A 20,335-nucleotide genomic window follows, 5' to 3' on the forward strand; every position below is an offset into this window, starting at 1 on the left:
AAATGTGATCTGAACATGACCAAATGTTTTTTGCTCACATATGTTTACTGTTTATACTAGAGAGAATGCTCGGTTGCTTTTGTTCATTCTGGTGCAACCAGAGCTTTAGAGTGCAGCACATGTTAACTGAAAGACATTGAACTTATTTCTGTGGTTTCCCAAGTGCCCTGCTGAACTGGCTGGAGAAGAAAACTGTAGTGTTATGTTTGCCCTCTTCATGTTCTTACTTTGGCATAGAGGAGATGGTGGGCAAGGATCAGTCAGAAATTGAGCAGCTAGATACAGGAACAGTAAACAGAAAGCTTTTTAAGTGACAAGTTGATTGTGTCCTCCTCCTCCTCCTTTAACTCATGTACCATATAATTAAAATTAAAAGTAAGTCCCTTTCCCAAAACAAACAACTTGTTTGTAGGTGCACTGTTCTCTACATTGGCAGCTGGGTCAACCCATGTTCAGTACTTGTTTCATACTAATTACAGGAAATACCGTTTTTATCTCAGTGCAAATTACATTCTAAAACAGAAGGGCAGCCCTCTTGTTGGTTGGGACTCTAGCATTTTAAATATCAGTGACAACTATGTGGCAGTTTCTAAAAATTGAGAGGCATATGCATTATTCCATAAGATGATCAGATTTACAAAATATATTTAAATCTTATGTGTTGCATTACTAATGAGTGACCAGACCATAAATATGCCTGTTTCCTCCAGCTAGCTGTTTCAGCTATTTATATAACTTTATATTGCATTTCTGTTAAATGTTCCCCCTCCCCCTGTTCTTTGTCTGAAGAAAAACTTTGTTACCTTTGCATTTTGTTTATCACAAAATTTTCCCAAATGTTATAAAGCTGAGGTTTAGGAACTTGTGTGTGCTATTCAGTGGAAAGGAAAATGCAATTAGAAAGTGAAAATGTGCAATTTTTTCAGGTCGTCTGAGGCCTTATCCCCAAGGTCCAAAGCGCATTGTGCCACCTCATATACCACGACCTGATTACGCAGATCATCCTGAAGGAGTCCCACTGTCTGAACAAGCTGTTCGCAGTAGTGCACAGATACGCTGTCTGACAGATGATGAAGTAGAAGGAATGCGCCTAGCATGTAAAGTAAGAATCTATTATGAAGTAAATTACTTGTGCCCTTATTTTAAATCCATTGTATGTTTTTTATTGTTTATTATCATAAATATGCAGAGCTATTCAAAAAGAAGGAACAGATTTCAAACATTTGTATCTTCCAAATCACAAAAGGTAGCACCATAATTCCAAAGTTCCTGGACAAAAAAAAATTTGAAATTGGAACAGTCCAGGTAGATGTTACAATCACGGCTGAATTAGCGCTGATGCTTCCTTTGTCTTGGAGAAGACCGTGACCGGACTATTCTTTGTAGACATGCTTCAAAACTAGTTATTTCCTCAACTTGAAGATGATTCAGATGACTTCATCCTCATGCAAGATGGTGCCCCACTTAATTTCTCTAAGCACGCCCGATGTTACCTGTGTGACAACATTCCAGTATGTTCGATTGAAAGAAGAGGAGCAGAAGGTGAACTTCATCGCTGGTGGCCTCCCAGTTCTCCAGACCTCACAATGACTTATATCTGTGGGGTTACCTAAAAGACCGTGTTTTTATCCCCTCCTATGCCTGACAGTCTTCAAAGTATGCGACATCGCGTTGTTGAAGCTATGAATTCGATAATGAGAGACCAGTTGCTTCATGTATAGCAGGAAATGGAGCCACCATTTTGATACTTGCCATGTAACACTGGTGATCACATTCTCTTTCCAGGAATGTTGGGATTGTGTTACTATCTTTTGCAGTTTGGAAGCAATAAATGTTTGACATCCGTTCCTTCTTTTTGAATAGCTCTGTACTTATAACAGGTAGCAATGACAATATTATGAAAAGGATAATTGCTACTCACCATATAGTGGAGATGGTGATTCGCAGACAGGCACAATGAAAAGGCAGTCAGATAAAGCTTTTGACCACACACACACACACACACACACACACACACACACACACACACACACACACACACACGCACGGCCACAGTCTCTGGCTGCCAAGGCTATGATGACTAGCAACTATCCTTTCCACAATATTGTCATTATTCCATCCTGGATTTTCCACCGTTTGTAATAGCTAGCAGTTACACAAATTATAGAAAATTATAGAACAGAGAAGAAATATAACATTTAGAGCAAGTTTTTTATTTCTTCTAATGAACTTTCAGCTTGTGAATCATCTAAGTTGTGATGCATATGCTCTGGAACATTTGTACTCCTGAGTTTAACAAAATAAAACATTTGTGAATTTCAAACCGGTTGCACATTGATGATAGATACACTGACCTACGCGACACCTACTGGGGGTGGCTCAATCAGAATGAAATGTTGCTAAATCGTAAAATTACATTGCTAAACAGCGATAGTCAGAATTTGGAGCAGCTATGCTCAAGTCAAAAGTGAAATAAAATGTTCTAGCTTTTGCCATGTGTGACCACCTGGGAACTTCATCAGACTAATTTAGTGTGAAGGAATGAAACACTGAAAGACACACATTTATTGTGTTGTTGTAGTGCACATGGGTCATGGATCATTTTCTATCTCCCCCCCCCCTCCCCCCCCCCCTTTTTCTTTCCGAACCATGTATTCATTTAATTATTTATGTGTGTTATTACTGTCTCAAATCACTAAGTCCAAACAAGAGGCATGTAAATACACCTGCTGTACACCATAAGCTGCATGTAAAAATATGTAACTGCCAGACCAGTATTGAGGCATGCAAGTGTAGCCTGCCCTCAGTGAACTATATTGTGTACATTATATAAAGTGGTTTTGTGTGCATGTGCTTGTGTGAAAACTTCGATGTTAAAATCACAAAATTGGTGTGGGTCTCCGTGGTACACAAACTGTACAGAAACCAGCCTGCAGTTAAGATTCAGAGGATTTGAAAGGAAAGCAGTAGTTAAAGGAAAGAGTGAGAGGCAGAGTTGTTCCCATCAAAAAGAAACCTGAATTTTAGTTAGTTTTATCTGGAGATATTTGTGTGTGGTTCAGTCTTGTATGGAAGTCAAACATGGATGATAAAAAATTCAGACAAAAGGTATATTTTGTGCCACTACAGAAGAATACTGAAGATTAGATATGTAGGCCAAATAACTAATGAGGTGGTAAAGTAAAGCTGTGATCCATCAGAAGATAGTTTTGAACACCACTGTGCTTTGCTAGGTACTGTCCTGTTGGAGGTGGTATGCCATTGCCTTTCACTGATCTTTGAGCTGACTTATGTAGCCAGTTATAGAAGGACCACAGTTAAATGTGAATTGGATTAGGGAGAAAAGAAATTTGTGGCACAGTTTGATTGTAAGAGGAGGCCAGTTCATAAATCACATCCTAAGACCTCAAGAAATTATCAGTTTGATAATGGAAAAATGCGTCCCCCCCCCCCCCCCCCCTCCTCCGCAGAACCATACACCTTGCTGTTGGTGGGGAGGCTTGCATGCCTCAGCGATACAGATGGCCGTGCCATAGGTGCAACCACAACAGAGGCCAGACAAACGTGTGGTTCCTGAAGAGGGGCAGCAGCCTTTTCAGTAGTTGCAGGAGCAACAGTCTGGATGATTGACTGATCTGGCCTTGTAACACTAACCAAAACGGCCATGCTGTGCTGGTACTGCGAACGGCTGAAAGCAAGGGGAAACTACAGCCGTAATTTTTCCCGAGGGCATGCAGCTTTACTGTAAGGTTAAATGATGATGGCGTCCTGTTGGGTAAAATATTCCGGAGGTAAAATAGTCCCCCATTCGGATCTCCAGGCGGGGACTACTCAAGAGGACGTCGTTATCAGGAGAAAGAAAACTGGCGTTCTATGGAACGGTGCGTGGAATGTCAGATCCTTTAATAGGGCAGGTAGATTAGAAAATTTAAAAAGGGAAATGGATAGGTTAAAGTTAGATATAATGGGAATTAGTGAAGTTTAGTGGCAAGAGGAACCTGACTTTTGGTCAGGTGAATACAGGGTTGTAAATACAAAATCAAATAGGGGTAATACAGGAGTAGGTTTAATAATGAATAAAAAAATAGGAGTGCGGGTAAGCTACTACAAACAGTGTAGTGAACACCTTATTGTGGCCAAGATAGACATGAAGCCCAGACCTACTACAGTAGTACATATGCCAACTAGCTCTGCAGATGATTAAGAAATTAAAGAAATGTATGATGAGATAAAAGAAATTATTCAGATAGTGAAGGGAGACGAAAATTTAATAGTCATGGGTGACTTGAATTCGATAATAGGAAAACGAAGAGAAGGAAACATAGTAGGTGAATATGGATTGGGGGTAAGAAATGAACGAGGAAGCCACCTGGTAGAATTTTGCACAGAGCATAACTTAATCATAGCTAACACTTGGTTCAAGACTCATAAAAGAAGGTTGTATACACGGAAGAAGCCTGGAGATACTGACAGGTTTCAAATAGATTATGTAATGGTAAGATAGAGATTTAGGAACCAGGTTTTAAATTATAAGACATTTCCAGGGGCAGATGTGGACTCTGACCACAATCTATTGGTTATGAACTGCAGATTAAAACTAAAGAAACTGCAAAAAGTTGGGAATTTAAGGAGATGGGACCTGGATAAACTGACTAAACCAGAGGTTGTACAGTGTTTCAGGGAGAGCATAAGGGAACAATTGACAAGAATCGAGGAAAGAAATACTGTAGAAGAAGAATGGGTAGCTTTGAGGGATGAAGTAGTGAAGGCAGCAGAGGATTAAGTAGGTAAAAAGACGAGGCCTAGTAGAAATCCTTGGGTGACAGAAGAAATATTGAATTTAATTGATGAAAGGAGAAAATATAAAAATGTAGTAAATGATGTAGGCAAAAAGGAATACAAACATCTCAAAAATGAGATCGACAGGAAGTGCAAAATGGCTAAGCAGGGATGGCTAGAGGACAAATGTAAGGATGTAGATGCTTATCTCACTAGCAGTAAGATAGATACTGCCTACAGGAAAATTAGAGAGACCTTTGGAGAAAAGAGAACCACTTGCTTGAATATCAAGAACTCGGATGGAAACCCAGTTCTAAGCAATGAAGGGAAAGCAGAAAGGTGGAAGGAGTATATAGAGGGTCTATACAAGGGCGATGTACTTGAGGACAATATTATGGAAATGGAAGAGGATGTAGATGAAGATGAAATGGGAGATATGATACTGCGTGAAGAGTTTGACAGAGCACTGAAAGACCTAAGTCGAAACAAGGCTCTGGGAGTGGACAGCATTCCATTAGAACTACTGATAGCCTTGGGAGAGCCAGTCCTGACAAAACTCTACCATGTGGTGAGCAAAATGTATAAGACAGGCAAAATACCCTCAGTCTTAAAGAAGAATATAATAATTCCAATCCCAAAGAAAGCAGGTGTTGACAGATGTGAGAATTACCGAACTATCAGTTTAATAAGTCTCGGCTGCAAAATACTAACATGAATTCTTTACAGACGAATGGAAAAACTGGCAGAAGCGACCTCAGGGAAGATCAGTTTAGATTCTGTAGAAATGTTGGAACACGTGAGGCAATACTGACCCTACGACTTATCTTAGAAAATAGATTAAGGAAAGGCAAACCTATGTTTCTAGCATTTGTAGACTTAGAGAAAGCTTTTGACAATGTTGACTGGAATACTCTCTTTCAAATCCTTAAGGTGGCAGGGGTAAAATACAGGGAGCGAAAGGCTATCTACAATTTGTACAGAAACCAGATGGCAGTTATAAGGGTCGAGGGGCAGGAAAGGGAAACAATGGTTGGGAATGGAGTTAGACAGGGTTGTAGGCTATCCCAGATGAATCTGTATATTGAGCAAGCAGGAAAGGAAACAAAAGAAAAATTCAGAGTAGGTATTAAAATCCACGGAGAAGAAATAAAAACTTCGAGGTTCGCTGATGACATTGTAATTCTGTCAGAGACAGCAAAGGACTTGGAAGAGCAGTTGAACGGAATGGACAGTGTCTTGAAAGGAGGATATAAGATGAACATCAACAAAAGCGAAACGAGGATAATGGAATGTAGTCAAGTTAATTAGATTAGGGAATGAGACACTTAAAGTAGTAAAGGAGTTTTGCTATTTGGGCAGCAAAATAACTGATGATGGTCGAAGTAGAGAGGATATAAAATGTAGACTGGCAATGGCAAGGAAAGCGTTTCTGAAGAAGAGAAATTTGTTAACATTGAGTATAGATTTGTGTCAGGAAGTCGTTTCTGAGAGTATTTATATGGAGTGTAGCCATGTATGGAAGTGAAGATTAGATGGGTAGATCACATAACTAATGAGGAGGTATTGAACAGAATTGGGGAGAAGAGCAGTTTGTGGCACAACTTGACTAGAAGGAGGAATCGGTTGGCAGGACATGTTCTGAGGCATCAAGGGATCACCAATTTAGTATTGGAGGGCAGCGTGGAGAGTAAAAATCGTAGAGGGAGACCAAGAGATGAATATACTAAGCAGATTCAAAAGGATGTAGGTTGCAGTAGGTACTGGGAGATGAAGAAGCTTGCACAGAATAGAGTAGCATGGAGAGCTGCATCAAACCAGTTTTTGGACTGAAGGCAGTAGCAGCAATAGCAAAAGTAGCAACAGCAACAACATTACTGTTTCCTTGATACAACTGAGAAATATTTGTTATACCTCTTTTTTAATTGTGTCCTGTAGTACTCCTTTGGTAAGGATACTCTCTGTGGCCATGTACATTTTTTCATGTGTAAGAACAGGTCTTCTATGAAAGACCATGAGAATATAATGCATTAGAAAGCACAGTTGTATTGTAACAATCTTTATTTTGGTGCTAATATTCTATCCTTTTTGTACACTCCTCGGAAATATCAGCAGGATCTGTCAACAGATGACATAACAGCAGTGATGAGGGAAAATTACAGACAAAATGTGCAGGAGTGATGGTAGAATTGCTAAAGGTGAAACCTAGGTTAATGATAAACTGAATAATTTGAGCATGGCAAAGTGAGTACCAGGGCATGTAGGTGTACCATTTGTCACTAGAGAATAAAAAGGCAAGGACAACAGTTACCACCAACTTGCTGCAGCTCTTTAAATGGAAGGAGAGCATTTCATAGCAAACATAGGCATGAGGGTTGAATGTCAGTTGAAAAGGGGTTTACTTAAGTGCAAGTGTCTCCGGCAAGGATGAAACACATTTGCACCCTGTAATGAGAAATAATTTGCTGGCCCCCACACTAGGATGCTATTTAGCTTTGTGATTGCTTTACCGCACTACCTAGGTTGAGAAGATATATAAACTGCACTTGAGTTCAACATTTGTGATCAATATCAAAGAAAAGGATTAGGTATGTCAGTTGCTAAAATGAAATTTGAATGTATTATTACTTTTTTCACAAAACTTTTCCTGAAACAGTTGTTGTTGTTGTTGTTGTTGTTGTTGTGGTCTTCAGTCCTGAGACTGGTTTGATGCAGCTCTCCATGCCACTCTATCCTGTGCAAGCTTTTTCATCTCCCAGTACCTACTGCAACCTACATCCTTCTGAATCTGCTTAGTGTATTCATCTCTTGGTCTCCCTCTATGATTTTTACCCTCCACGCTGCCCTCCAATACTAAATTGGTGATCCCTTGATGCCTCAGAACATGTCCTACCAACCGATCCCTTCTTCTGGTCAAGTTGTGCCACAAACTTCTCTTCTCCCCAATCCTATTCAATACTTCCTCATTAGTTATGTGATCTACCCATCTAATCTTCAGCATTCTTCTGTAGCACCACATTTCGAAAGCTTCTATTCTCTTCTTGTCCAAACTATTTATCGTCCATGTTTCACTTCCATACATGGCTACACTCCATACGAATACTTTCAGAAATGACTTCCTGACACTTAAATCAATACTGGATGTTAACAAATTTCTCTTCTTCAGAAACGCTTTCCTTGCCATTGCCAGCCTACATTTTATATCCTCTCTACTTCGACCATCATCAGTTATTTTGCTCCCCAAATAGCAAAACTCCTTTACTACTTTAAGTGCCTCATTTCCTAATCTAATTCCCTCAGCATCACCCGACTTAATTAGACTACATTCCATTATCCTTGTTTTGCTTTTGTTCATGTTCATCTTATATCCTCCTTTCAAGACACTGTCCATTCCATTCAACTGCTCTTCCAAGTCCTTTGCTGTCTCTGACAGAATTACAATGTCATCGGCGAACCTCAAAGTTTTTATTTCTTCTCCATGAATTTTAATACCTACCCCGAATTTTTCTTTTGTTTCCTTTACTGCTTGCTCAATATACAGATTGAACAACATCGGGGACAGGCTACAACCCTGTCTTACTCCCTTCCCAACCACTGCTTCCCTTTCATGTCCCTCGACTCTTATAACTGCCATCTGGTTTCTGTACAAATTGTAAATAGCCTTTCGCTCCCTGTATTTTACCCCTGCCACCTTCAGAATTTGAAAGAGAGTATTCCAGTCAACATTGTCAAAAGCTTTCTCTAAGTCTACAAATGCTAGAAACGTAGGTTTGCCTTTCCTTAATCTTTCTTCTAAGATAAGTCGTAAGGTCAGTATTGCCTCACGTGTTCCAGTGTTTCTACGGAATCCAAACTGATCTTCCCCGAGGTTGGCTTCTACTAGTTTTTCCATTCGTCTGTAAAGAATTCGTGTTAGTATTTTGCAGCTGTGACTTATTAAGCTGATAGTTCGGTAATTTTCACATCTGTCAACACCTGCTTTCTTTGGGATTGGAATTATTATATTCTTCTTGAAGTCTGAGGGTATTTCGCCTGTTTCATACATCTTGCTCACCAGATGGTAGAGTTTTGTCAGGACTGGCTCTCCCACGGCCGTCAGTAGTTCCAATGGAATATTGTCTACTCCGGGGGCCTTGTTTCGACTCAGGTCTTTCAGTGCTCTGTCAAACTCGTCACGCAGTATCGTATCTCCCATTTCATCTTCATCTACATCCTCTTCCATTTCCATAATATTGTCCTCAAGTACATCGCCCTTGTATAGACCCTCTATATACTCCTTCCACCTTTCTGCTTTCCCTTCTTTGCTTAGAACTGGGTTTCCATCTGAGCTCTTGATATTCATACCAGTCGTTCTCTTATCTCCAAAGGTCTCTTTAATTTTCCTGTAGGCGGTATCTATCTTACCCCTAGTGAGATAGGCCTCTACATCCTTACATTTGTCCTCTAGCCATCCCTGCTTAGCCATTTTGCACTTCCTGTCGATCTCATTTTTGAGACGTTTGTATTCCTTTTTGCCTGTTTCACTTACTGCATTTTTATATTTTCTCCTTTCATCAATTAAATTCAATATCTCTGCTGTTACCCAAGGATTTGTACTAGCCCTCGTCTTTTTACCTACTTAATCCTCTGCTGCCTTCACTACTTCATCCCTCAAAGCTACCCATTCTTCTTCTACTGTATTTATTTCCCCCATTCCTGTCAATTGCTCCCTTATGCTCTCCCTGAATCTCTGTACAACCTCTGGTTCTTTCAGTTTATCCAGGTCCCATCTCCTTAAATTCCCACCTTTTTTCAGTTTCTTCAGTTTTAATCTACAGGTCATAACCAATAGATTGTGGTCAGAGTCCACATCTGCCCCTGGAAATGTCTTACAATTTAAAACCTGGTTCCTAAATCTCTGTCTTACCATTATATAATCTATCTGATACCTTTTAGTATCTCCAGGGTTCTTCCATGTATACAACCTTCTTTTATGATTCTTAAACCAAGTGTTAGTTATGATTGTGTTGTGCTCTGTGCAAAATTCTACCAGGCGGCTTCCTCTTTCATTTCTGTCCCCCAATCCATATTCACCTACTATGTTTCCTTCTCTCCCTTTTCCTACACTCGAATTCCAGTCACCCATGACTATTAAATTTTCGTCTCCCTTCACAATCTGAATAATTTCTTTTATTTCATCATACATTTCTTCAATTTCGTCATCATCTGCAGAGCTAGTTGGCATATAAACTTGTACTACTGTAGTAGGTGTGGGCTTCGTATCTATCTTGGCCACAATAATGCGTTCACTATGCTGTTTGTAGTAGCTTACCCGCATTCCTATTTTCCTATTCATTATTAAACCTACTCCTGCATTCCCCCTCTTTGATTTTGTGTTTATAACCCTGTAGTCACCTGACCAGAAGTCTTGTTCCTCCTGCCACCGAACTTCACTAATTCCCACTATATCTAACTTCAACCTATCCATTTCCCTTTTTAAATTTTCTAACCTACCTGCCCGATTAAGGGATCTGACATTCCACGCTCCGATGCGTAGAACGCCAATTTTCTTTCTCCTGATAACGACATCCTCTTGAGTAGTCCCCGCCCGGAGATCCGAATGGGGGACTATTTTACCTCCGGAATATTTTACCCAAGAGGACGCCATCATCATGTAATCATACAGTAAAGCTGCATGCCCTCGGGAAAAATTACGGCTGTAGTTTCCCCTTTCTTTCAGCCGTTCGCAGTACCAGCACAGCAAGGCCGTTTTGGTTATTGTTACAAGGCCAGATCAGTCAATCATCCAGACTGTTGCCCTTGCAACTACTGGAAAGGCTGCTGCCCCTCTTCAGGAACCACACGTTTGTCTGGCCTCTCAACAGATACCCCTCCGTTGTGGTTGCACCTACGGTACGGCTATCTGTATCACTGAGGCACGCAAGCCTCCCCACCAACGGCAAGGTCCATGGTTCATGGGGGGGCTGAAACAGTTACTGTCTTAAAATTGCACACTAAGATATTTTGGCCATTATGTTAATGATTGTCAGGGTCATTTTTCAGGGTGTTAGTTATTGCTTGAAGACCAAAGGAATGTTGGCAGGCAGATTTGTACTGGAGTACTTTAGTAATAATTATTATCAGGGGGTGCATGGCAATATGTTGACACTGTGAGGCTCGGGTGCATGCATGATGGCAGCAGCCATATTGGCAGTGACAGAGTTGAACTAGGCAAGGTTTCTAATGATAGTGACTTGATTGCCATCCCTAGTGGTCAGAACCAGTCTTGAGTGACCTTGCAGCAGACATGCCTCTCATCAGGCATTACAGGCATTGCAGTAAGGTGTTGTATAGTAGTATCTCAGACTACTGTCACCATCACCATTCTACAGACTTCACTCTGGGCATTTTCTTACATTTGATTGGTCAGCTGGGTTGCTTTATCTCCCCTGTCAAACGTTTTTGTTTGCTTGCTTGCTTGCTTGCTTGCCTGCTTGCTTGTTTTGTGAATGTCATTTTTTTACAGTACTAAGTTTCTTGGTGCCTTCAGGGGCTCAGCATTCGTTTGCTGGGAATGGGCTTGGTGACCCCGGGCTAAGTGCCATCAGTCGTCTTGTCACTGTTAGTTCTGGGCATGCTTCACTGATAACTATGTGGTATGGCAGTGGAAAGTAGTGTGCCTCAGGGAACAGGGATCTTTGCTTGACTGCCCAGATCACGAGGAAGGAATAAACCTCTCTAAAAAGTGTTCCGTGTGCTGATGGAATGCATGGCTGTTGGGGTGGAACAGTTGTTCGCGGTCAACCTCGGGGAAACCTGCCTGAACTCAGTTGTAGAAGGCTTACTCAGGCATATGGGGCTCTGTCTGAGTGGACCCTTATTTCCCTAGCTGCTCATGGGACCGAAATGGATCCTCCGAAATTTTCTTTTCCTCCTCGCAGCAGAAAGGGTGGGTCGCTGGAAGGTACTGACAACCAGTCGAATAAGAGGGCTCTAGTAACCAGTCCTCTTGATTCAGTCAGTGGTAGCAGAATGCATACTGTTTCACAGAATGTGTTTCATATAGTTAAAAGAAAAGAGCATAATTTCGTGTAAGTTTCTCCATTTTACCTACAGAAAGGCTTAGAAAGCGTTGCTGGCACCTTAAAATCTCTGTAAGTGCCTGTGCAGTGGGATTCTTAGTTGAAACGTCTAGCTCCCAACAATCAAGAACCTTCAGAAAGCTCACTGCCTTGGAGAGAATTACACAAAACCTTGAACTACAGCACAGGTGTTGTGACTTGCAGGGATCTTGTTGACATTTCCTGTGAGGAACTGAAAAGTGAGACTACCAGAGGTTACCTACTCCTAAGGGTACGGCTTTATTTCCGAAACCCAAAGCAGTGTTTTAAATGCCAGCATTATGGGCACACTACTCTTGGTTGTAAAGGAGAAGCCACTTGGGACAAATGTGGTAAAGCTGCCCACTATGGAATTGGTTGTTCCTCTTCTCCAAAGTGTATAAAGTGCTCTGGGGATCACGCTGTTTGGAGTAGAGCCTGAAGAGTTTTCCTTGAAGAATGGATGATCCAGTAGATAAAATGATGAAGTACATCCCGTACAGTGAAACCAAGAAGTTATCAAAGTCCATGTAGCCTCCCATGTTCACTGCATCCTTTTCTTCCATTCTCAAGCAGCCAGTCTAGAAAGCCGATGCCACTACACAAATAGAGGTTGCTAGTGTCAGAACAAGCACCTGTGTTGGTCAGTGCACTTGCGCTGCTGCAGTTCCTTTTAAGCTTGTCCCTCCCCTCATAACTTCAGAAAAGTCTGTGGCTGCCGATATTGTGGAACTTCCTGCACCTCCAAACATAAAGTCTTGCCCACTGCTCAGCACTGCCACTGCCACTACCACTTCAAAGGTTGGGTTGTGGCTCCAAAGCTGCCTCAGACAAAAAAATTGAAGGCAAAGAATCACTTACTGATGGAGACCAGAAGTACAGTCGTCTGATGTGGACATCTTTCTATCTGATCTCGAATCTTCTTTGGAGGTTTTGGAGCTTGATGTTGAACTGGGGCAATCAACTCACCCCAAGACTGAGCCTCCACCCAGTGTGAGCTCCCCTGCACAGAAGTAAGTCAGAATGAAAGTGCTGCCCCCATGATATATGGTTCCCATTCTCCAGAAGAACATTAATGGGTTCAGCACACATTTAGAAGAACTGAAACTGCTAGCACAGAGCCAACCTCGTGCCTGTGTTTACAAGAAACGCATTTTAAAGAAACTGTTGTCCCTGTGCTACAAGGCTGTATGCTGTACCGAAAGGATGACCTGACTGAGAACAGAGCCAAGGGATGGAGTTGGTGTGTTTGTCACTAATGTGCATCACTTTTCTGCTCTCCTCTTGACTACTGACCTGCAAGCAGTTGCTGTTGATGTTCATGTGCATCAGAGGATTACTGTGTGCTCGCTGTATCTCCCTCCGTAGGATGCAATCGACTCTGAGGTTCTCCTACATATCGAACACCTCTCATGATTGTTTTTCCTACTGGGAGACTTCAATGCCCATCACGTCTTGTGGGACTCGATCTCTGGATTTTGGAGAGCCTCACGACACCTCGCAATCTCATTTCTGTACTGCTACCAGGTGATTCTCAGCCATCGACCACTCTTTCTGCTGTTCACCCCTCACAGACTTTGTTCAGTGGTAGGTCACTGGTGACCTTTTTCTAGTGACCGATTCCCACCGCGTTCATCTATTGGCTGGAGTATTTCCTGAAGAGAAGCCACCAAAGTGGATGGTCAGCAAGGCTAACTGGACACTGTTTAGCCAGCTGACTGTATTTAAACATCACAGCAACATCCTGGAAGTGGTGGACCACATAACACGAGCGATAGTAGCATTGCTGAAGCGTATGTCTGCAAACACCCAGAGACATTGCTCAGATGCTGGCGGAGCGTTTTGCGAAATCTGCTATGAATGCCAGCCAAGTTCCAGCCTTCTACCACTACCATACAACTGTAGAGAGACAACTTGGACTTCAAATCCTGCTGTGGGGAGCAGACAGGGCACTTCTGCTCCAGTTTTATAGGGTTTCACACATCTGCAGCTGGATTGTGGGTGCACGATGTATGGATTGACGAGGCCGCCTTATTTGGAAATAATTGATGATGTCCACCTTGAGGTGCTCGGCTGGCCTCGGTGCTTATAGGACCAGTCCCATATCCAGTGTCTGTGCTGACACTGGTGAACTGTCACTCACCATCTTGTGGCAGCTCCTCATGATGCGTCAGGCATGTAAGTTCCTTGCAACTCGGACATCACCTGCATACCACACTGCTCGTCCGCATCTGGAATGCCTTTTCTCTATCCGACCACAAGTCACAATGCTGTTTGGGATTTGTGTGCGGCAAATGCTGGAGTCAATCGGTGTTGAGGAAGTAAGACCGCAACTCCAGGGTTTTAGCAGCCTGCTGCCCTGCTTACTGCAGAAGCCCAGGATAATTTTAGTTGCGGTGCAGTACAGGAGACATTGCTGTCCTGCTGCTGTTTTTAATAAGATATTTTCTGACAGTTTATGTGAACACAACTACTATGTAACTATCTTGACAGATGAGTCCAAACAGGGGGCCTCAGTTGGTTACTCTGTCATTTTCCCGGAACATGTCCTCAATGTCTGACTGCCTCAAGCATTTGCCGTCTTCGATGCAGAATTAAATGCGGTCTTGCAGGCCCAGGAGCAGATGAGAAATTCTTCCAGTGATAACTTTCTTGTCTATTCAGATTCTCTAAGTGCCCTTAACTGTCTGCCCAGCAGATAAAGTAGTCCAGAATATCCAGGATGCCATTCTCCAGTTGCAACAACTGGGGAAGGATATGCCTTTTTTCTGGGTACCAGGGCACATGGCACTTGCGGGGAGTGAAAGGGCAGAGCTCTCAGCCAAGGAGGTGTGATGTGATCCTAATGTATTTCGGTGTGGCATCCCCCTGAATGTTATAACCTCGCTGTTAAGCTCAAGGGTCTCGCTTCAGTGGGAGGATGAGTGGCTGGAAGTGACAGACAATAAGCTCCATCTAATAAAGCCCACAACACTGCCATGGCATACCTTCTTCCAGCAGGTCAACTGGATGAGGTTCTCCTCACTCGTCTTTGCACAGGCCACAGTCCTTTGATGCATGGATTCTTGCTCTGGCGGGAGGACCCTCCAACATCTGGTGCTTGTGGCATACAGATCACTGTCCACTAAATTTTATTAGACTGTGGTTTTTTTTTTTTTTTCCAGTAACATTTTCCTGTGCCTTTCTTTTAGCTTCTTTGTTGTTTCACTTTTGTTTTCATCTTATTTGTAGCTACTTTTACTCTTTCTCTGTTTTTTTAGAGCACGTAAGATAGTGATTGTATGCTCAGTTTGAGTGCACGAATGTGGATCAGTCTTAGAGGTTTTAGCCACATTAGTTTGTTTTAACAAGTATAAGGATGTTGATGATCTTCCCATTGAGCACCCATAAACTCAAAGGGTCATTATTATTATTATTATTATTATTATTATTATTATTATTATTATTGTTGTTGTTGTTGTTATTTTCCTGCTGTTACTGAGAGCATCCTGCTCCACTCTTCCTCCCGTCGAGCTTCCTATTACCTCTGCACACTGTCCCATCCCCCATACATTTGCACTCTTCCAGTTATCAATTTAAGGCATTTAAAATTATTTTAATGAAATTTCCAAAATCCAGTTTAAAGAACACTCATAATGAGAAAGCACTTGAACTACAATTATCATAGGTAAGTGCTGATGTGCATACCATATTGACCTTCTTTGTTATTGCAGACAGCAGCAATAAGTGTAATACATAACACATTACTCGTACAATATAAGTTACTGCTGAAGGAAACACTTCATCTATATATTCTTCCATGCTAAGTCATTTAAACTGTGTATTAAAATTAAAGTATGTATGAGGGCATATGCTGTAGTTTGAAGATGGGATTTTATGCCTAAGCATTCTCATGTTAAAATAATTTGCTATATTGAAAACTGTTACAGTATGTGATTTTTACCAGTTGCACAAAGTTAAGGATAACCTCAGATGACACTTTTTTTTTATTAAGAATGAAAAGGTTAATAATCACAAGCTTAAACGGTCATCCGTATTGGTGCATTCTAGTACTGAATATCTGGTCTTTTAGTATCACAAAAATATCATGAACTATACTGTGCTTGACATGATTAAAATTAAGTAGTTGACAGCCATAACAAAATATTGTTGCATGTGTAGAAATGTTAGGCAGTATTTGTTTCTGAAATTTATTTGTAGGTTTAATATTTCTGTGGTATGGAAGGTAAAGAGATTGGAAATCTGGTTGTATCTATTAATTTGATACAATGTATAGGAAAATTATTAGCTGCTACAGGTTGCAGATGTTTCAGTTTAAAAATTCTAGTACAGTAATCAGCAGAAAATCCATCTATTTGCAGATATTTCCTAAGATGGTGGTACAATTTTTACAGTCATCTCTTTTGCTATTTTTCCAGTTAGGTCGTGAGGTCTTAGATGAAGCAGCAGCTGCTATTGGTATTGGTGTTACTACAGATGAAATTGATCGAGTGGTACATGAAGCATGCGTGGAAAGGGATTGTTACCCTTCTCCACTTAATTACTACAACTTCCCTCGTTCATGCTGTACATCAATCAACGAAGTTATTTGTCATGGAATTCCTGACTTACGGCCCCTACATGATGGTGATATCTGCAATGGTATATTTTTATTTATGTCTATATAACTAACGTTGGATGAAAAGTTATTGAATAATCCTGAAAGTCCCAATCTGTGTACAAAAATCACAAAGGAACAGTTAATTTGCACATTATAATGCTCATTAACCCTAGAGCGGGCATGCCTGTGTATAATGTGCGCCAACCAAAAATAAAATGATTTTGCGCATTTCCCTTGTTTCACAACTGCAAACTCATATCTATTCCTTCATTATTGCTTTAGGTAAAACAGCTATAAATTGTGTTGTCATACCTCCAAGTGAGCAGCAGTAATATAAAATACAAAGTGAGTTAGGCGAGAAAAAATTTACGATCCGTGCAAAAAAAAGAAATGACCCCAATTATGAATTAGCAACATAATTCTACATTGAGGCAGTTTTCTAAAAGATAACTAATGATCAAATAAGTGGCTGGCTGGGATCTGGCAGCTGAATTGCTTAATGCTTAGAGGACAGTGTTTTATAGTGAAAATGTATTTCATTATTGTTTAATAAAACAGTGGTTTAGCTGATATTATGTAAGTTTATTTTCTTGTTGTTTAAATAACCTTATATTAAACTGTGAGTTTGATCATACATGTTTAGTTTGGTAACATAACGACAAAGCCAGCTATTCTATACATGTGTACAAAGTGCATCGCACGCTTGCTCATGTTGTGAAAAAAAAGTGCACCCGCTCGAGGGTTAAGTAGGATTTGTGTATGTGCTCCTCTCCTGTACATTGTTTTCAAGAAACTTAATATATACTGGCCCATGAGAACATCATTTGCATTCCACTTTACATTATTAGTTAGTTATTGCAGGATTTTGAGTAATTATTCACTGAAGTAAATTCTTTAAAGTGGAATATAGTGTACTTAGTAATGGCAGATGTCACTTATTTATTTATCATTTCATTCTGTGGGTGCAAGTGAACAATAATGATTAATGTTTAAATAGTTTGTGCTGGCATCCTTGTTTCAATTTTATTAGGTGATGTTTGATTGTATTACTGATGAGTAGCTGTACACAGGAAAGGGACTTGAAAATGGAAATGATTATCCAAAATGTGATGTGCACAAGATAAATTAAACAATGATCATAGCTGGCAGTAGCAAACGTTGTTGTGTTAAAATTATTTGTCCGTATGCGCATAGTACTCGAGCTTTGGAGGTCCAGTACAAATTTGTGTGTTTTGACAGTTCATCCATTACAAGAATTGAGTCTCAACAATTTTTAGCCTATTATCGATATTGAATATGGCAAGATTCCGGTCCCAGAAATTCTAAGGCTTTCGAAAATGTCTTAGTTGTAAGTTAAACTCTGGAAAATCCAGGATGGAATGTAATAATATTAGAGAAGGAAAGTTGCTACTCACCATATAGTGGAGATGATGAATTGCAACAGCCACAACAAAAAGATTCAGACAAAACAGGAAGTACCGTATAGGTTTTGATGAGCAAGTTTGCAAGTATCAAAATACGTGACATAAATGACCATATTTTGTGTTTACACAAGCTTAGAAGCTAATATTTAATACACCACCAAGGGACTATAGACCTTTGTATATGACATGAATTTCAACTTGATACATCTGCAAGTTCCAGAGAAAAAGGGGTCGTAACAGATTGGACGAACAGACGCAGTCTGGTAACAAATAACAAAAAACTTTTTTCGTGTGGTGTAATTACAAATTAACTATTTTTGTATTTTTTCCTTTAGTTGTATTTGAAACCTTGCTTCTATGCAAATTTTTTTACTCTAGGTCAACAGAAGTAACCAGTGGGTTTCGTTGAGTGAGTTTGCTAGTATCAAAATATGTGACACAAATGACTGTATCTTTTGAGTGCATTGATTTAGAAGCTTCACTTTTTTTACATCATGAAGGAACAGTAGATGTTAATGTGTGATGTAAGTTTCAACTTGATATGTCCACCCATTCCTGAGAAAAGGGGTTTTGAACAGTCGGACAGACAGATGACAAAGTGATACTGTAAGGGTTTCATTTATGCATGTTGTGGTATAGAACCTTAATGAAACAATCCTCATATTCTAACAGTGGAATAGAACAGCTGCTCATCACATAGAGGAAGCGTAGACTGGCAGGCACACATGTTTAACGATAAAATCAAACAGTGGATAATCCAGGACAGAATGTAACATTATTATGAAAGGGATAGTTGTTACTCACCATATAGCGGAAATGCTGAATCACAGATTCCCCCCCCCCCCCCCCCTCCCCTCCCAACACACACGCGCGCACACACACGGCAACTGTTATCTCTGGCTGCTGATACTCAACTGCAATGAGCAGCAGTCTTGGCTGGAGTAGGTTGTGGTGTTATAGGGGAGGTGTGGGAATGGCAGGAACAGGTTCATTGACAGCTCTGAGAGGCTGTGCCTGGAAGGTGGAGGGGGAGAGGAGAAAGGAGAGAAGCAGATAAGGGGAAGGATTATGTTGGTGCACTGGAGAGATAGCAGCCGTATGTGAGGCTGGGGGGGGGGGGGGGGGGGGGGGGGGAAACAGGGAAAGAGATAGAAGCACGTGGCAACTAGCAAAGGTTCCCACTTGCACAGTTCAGACCAACTTGTATTGGTGGCAAGTAACTCCTTTTGTAATTGTATGAGGGGTATCATAAAGTTTTAATTATCACACTTAAAAATGTGATAGTTTGTGTTGATTTGTTGTTGTTAATTCTTCTTTATGAAGTCACCCTCCAGATTTATGCATTTTTCCGTATGTTTCTTGAACTTCTGCCTTGATTCTAGATGTCTGTCCATTTTTCATTGAACCACTCGTCCACTTCATTAATGACGATGTCTGTATTGTCAAATTGGCGACCACGCAACAGATCCTTTATTTCTGGGAACAGGAAATGTCATTTGGTGCAAGATCCATAGAATATTTATTAATTTATTTATATAATAGAGGGAAACATTCCACGTGGGAAAAATATATCTAAAGTCACATCATCTTTGTTTTTAGATATATTAGTTTATTTACTTATACATATAAGGGATGTGGGTTTTAAGGGAGATGGTAAGGAGTCATTCCAATCCCGGGAGCGGAAAGACTTACCTTAGGGGGAAAAAAGGACGGGTATACACTCGCGCGCACACACACACATATCCATCCACACATATACAGACACAAGCAGACATATACAGAGGCAAAGAGTTTGGGCAGAGATGTCAGTCGAGGCGGAAGTGCAGAGGCAAAGATGTTGTTGAATGACAGGATGGATCTCATTTCATTTCATTTCGGATGGATCTCATGGCTTGAAATAAGGTCCATCCTTCATGAAATCCTCCCCACGCCACCAAGAGTGTCTTTCCGCCATCCACCTAACCTTCGTAACCTCTTGGTTCATCCCTGTGAAATCCCCAAACCACTTTCCTACCCTCTGGCTCCTACCCTTGTAACCACCCCCGGTGTAAAACCTGTCCCATGCACCCTCCCACCACCACCTACTCCAGTCCTGTAACCCGGAAGGTGTACACAATCAAAGGCAGAGCCACGTGTGAAAGCACCCACGTGATTTACCAACTGACCTGCCTACACTGTGAAGCTTTCTATTTGGGAATGACCAGCAACAAACTGTCCATTCGCATGGATGGACACAAGCAGACAGTGTTTGTTGGTAATGAGGATCACCCTGTGGCTAAACATGCCTTGGTGCACGGCCAGCACATTTTTGCACAGTGTTACATCGTCCGGGTTATATAGATACTTCCCACTAACATCAACCTGTCAGAACTCCGGAGATGGGAACTTGCCCTTCAGTATATCCTCTCTTCCCGTTACCCACCAGGTCTCAACCTCCGCTAATTTCAAGTTGCCGC

The 20,335-nt window shown here is 41.1% G+C and overlaps 1 protein-coding gene across 1 annotated transcript in view; it reads left to right on the forward strand.

Annotated features, from left to right (window-relative positions):
• The window catches only part of LOC126472480 (methionine aminopeptidase 1), a 118,205-nt gene that overhangs the window by 73,412 nt on the left and 24,458 nt on the right, over nt 1-20,335 (forward strand). The window contains exons 4-5 of the mRNA XM_050099937.1: nt 927-1,102; nt 16,274-16,496. Of these exons, the coding sequence (XP_049955894.1) occupies nt 927-1,102; nt 16,274-16,496 (399 nt within the window). The remainder of the gene's footprint in view (nt 1-926; nt 1,103-16,273; nt 16,497-20,335) is intronic.

Source organism: Schistocerca serialis, chromosome 1 (assembly GCF_023864345.2).
Source record: "Schistocerca serialis cubense isolate TAMUIC-IGC-003099 chromosome 1, iqSchSeri2.2, whole genome shotgun sequence".
Lineage (NCBI taxonomy): Eukaryota > Metazoa > Arthropoda > Insecta > Orthoptera > Acrididae > Schistocerca > Schistocerca serialis.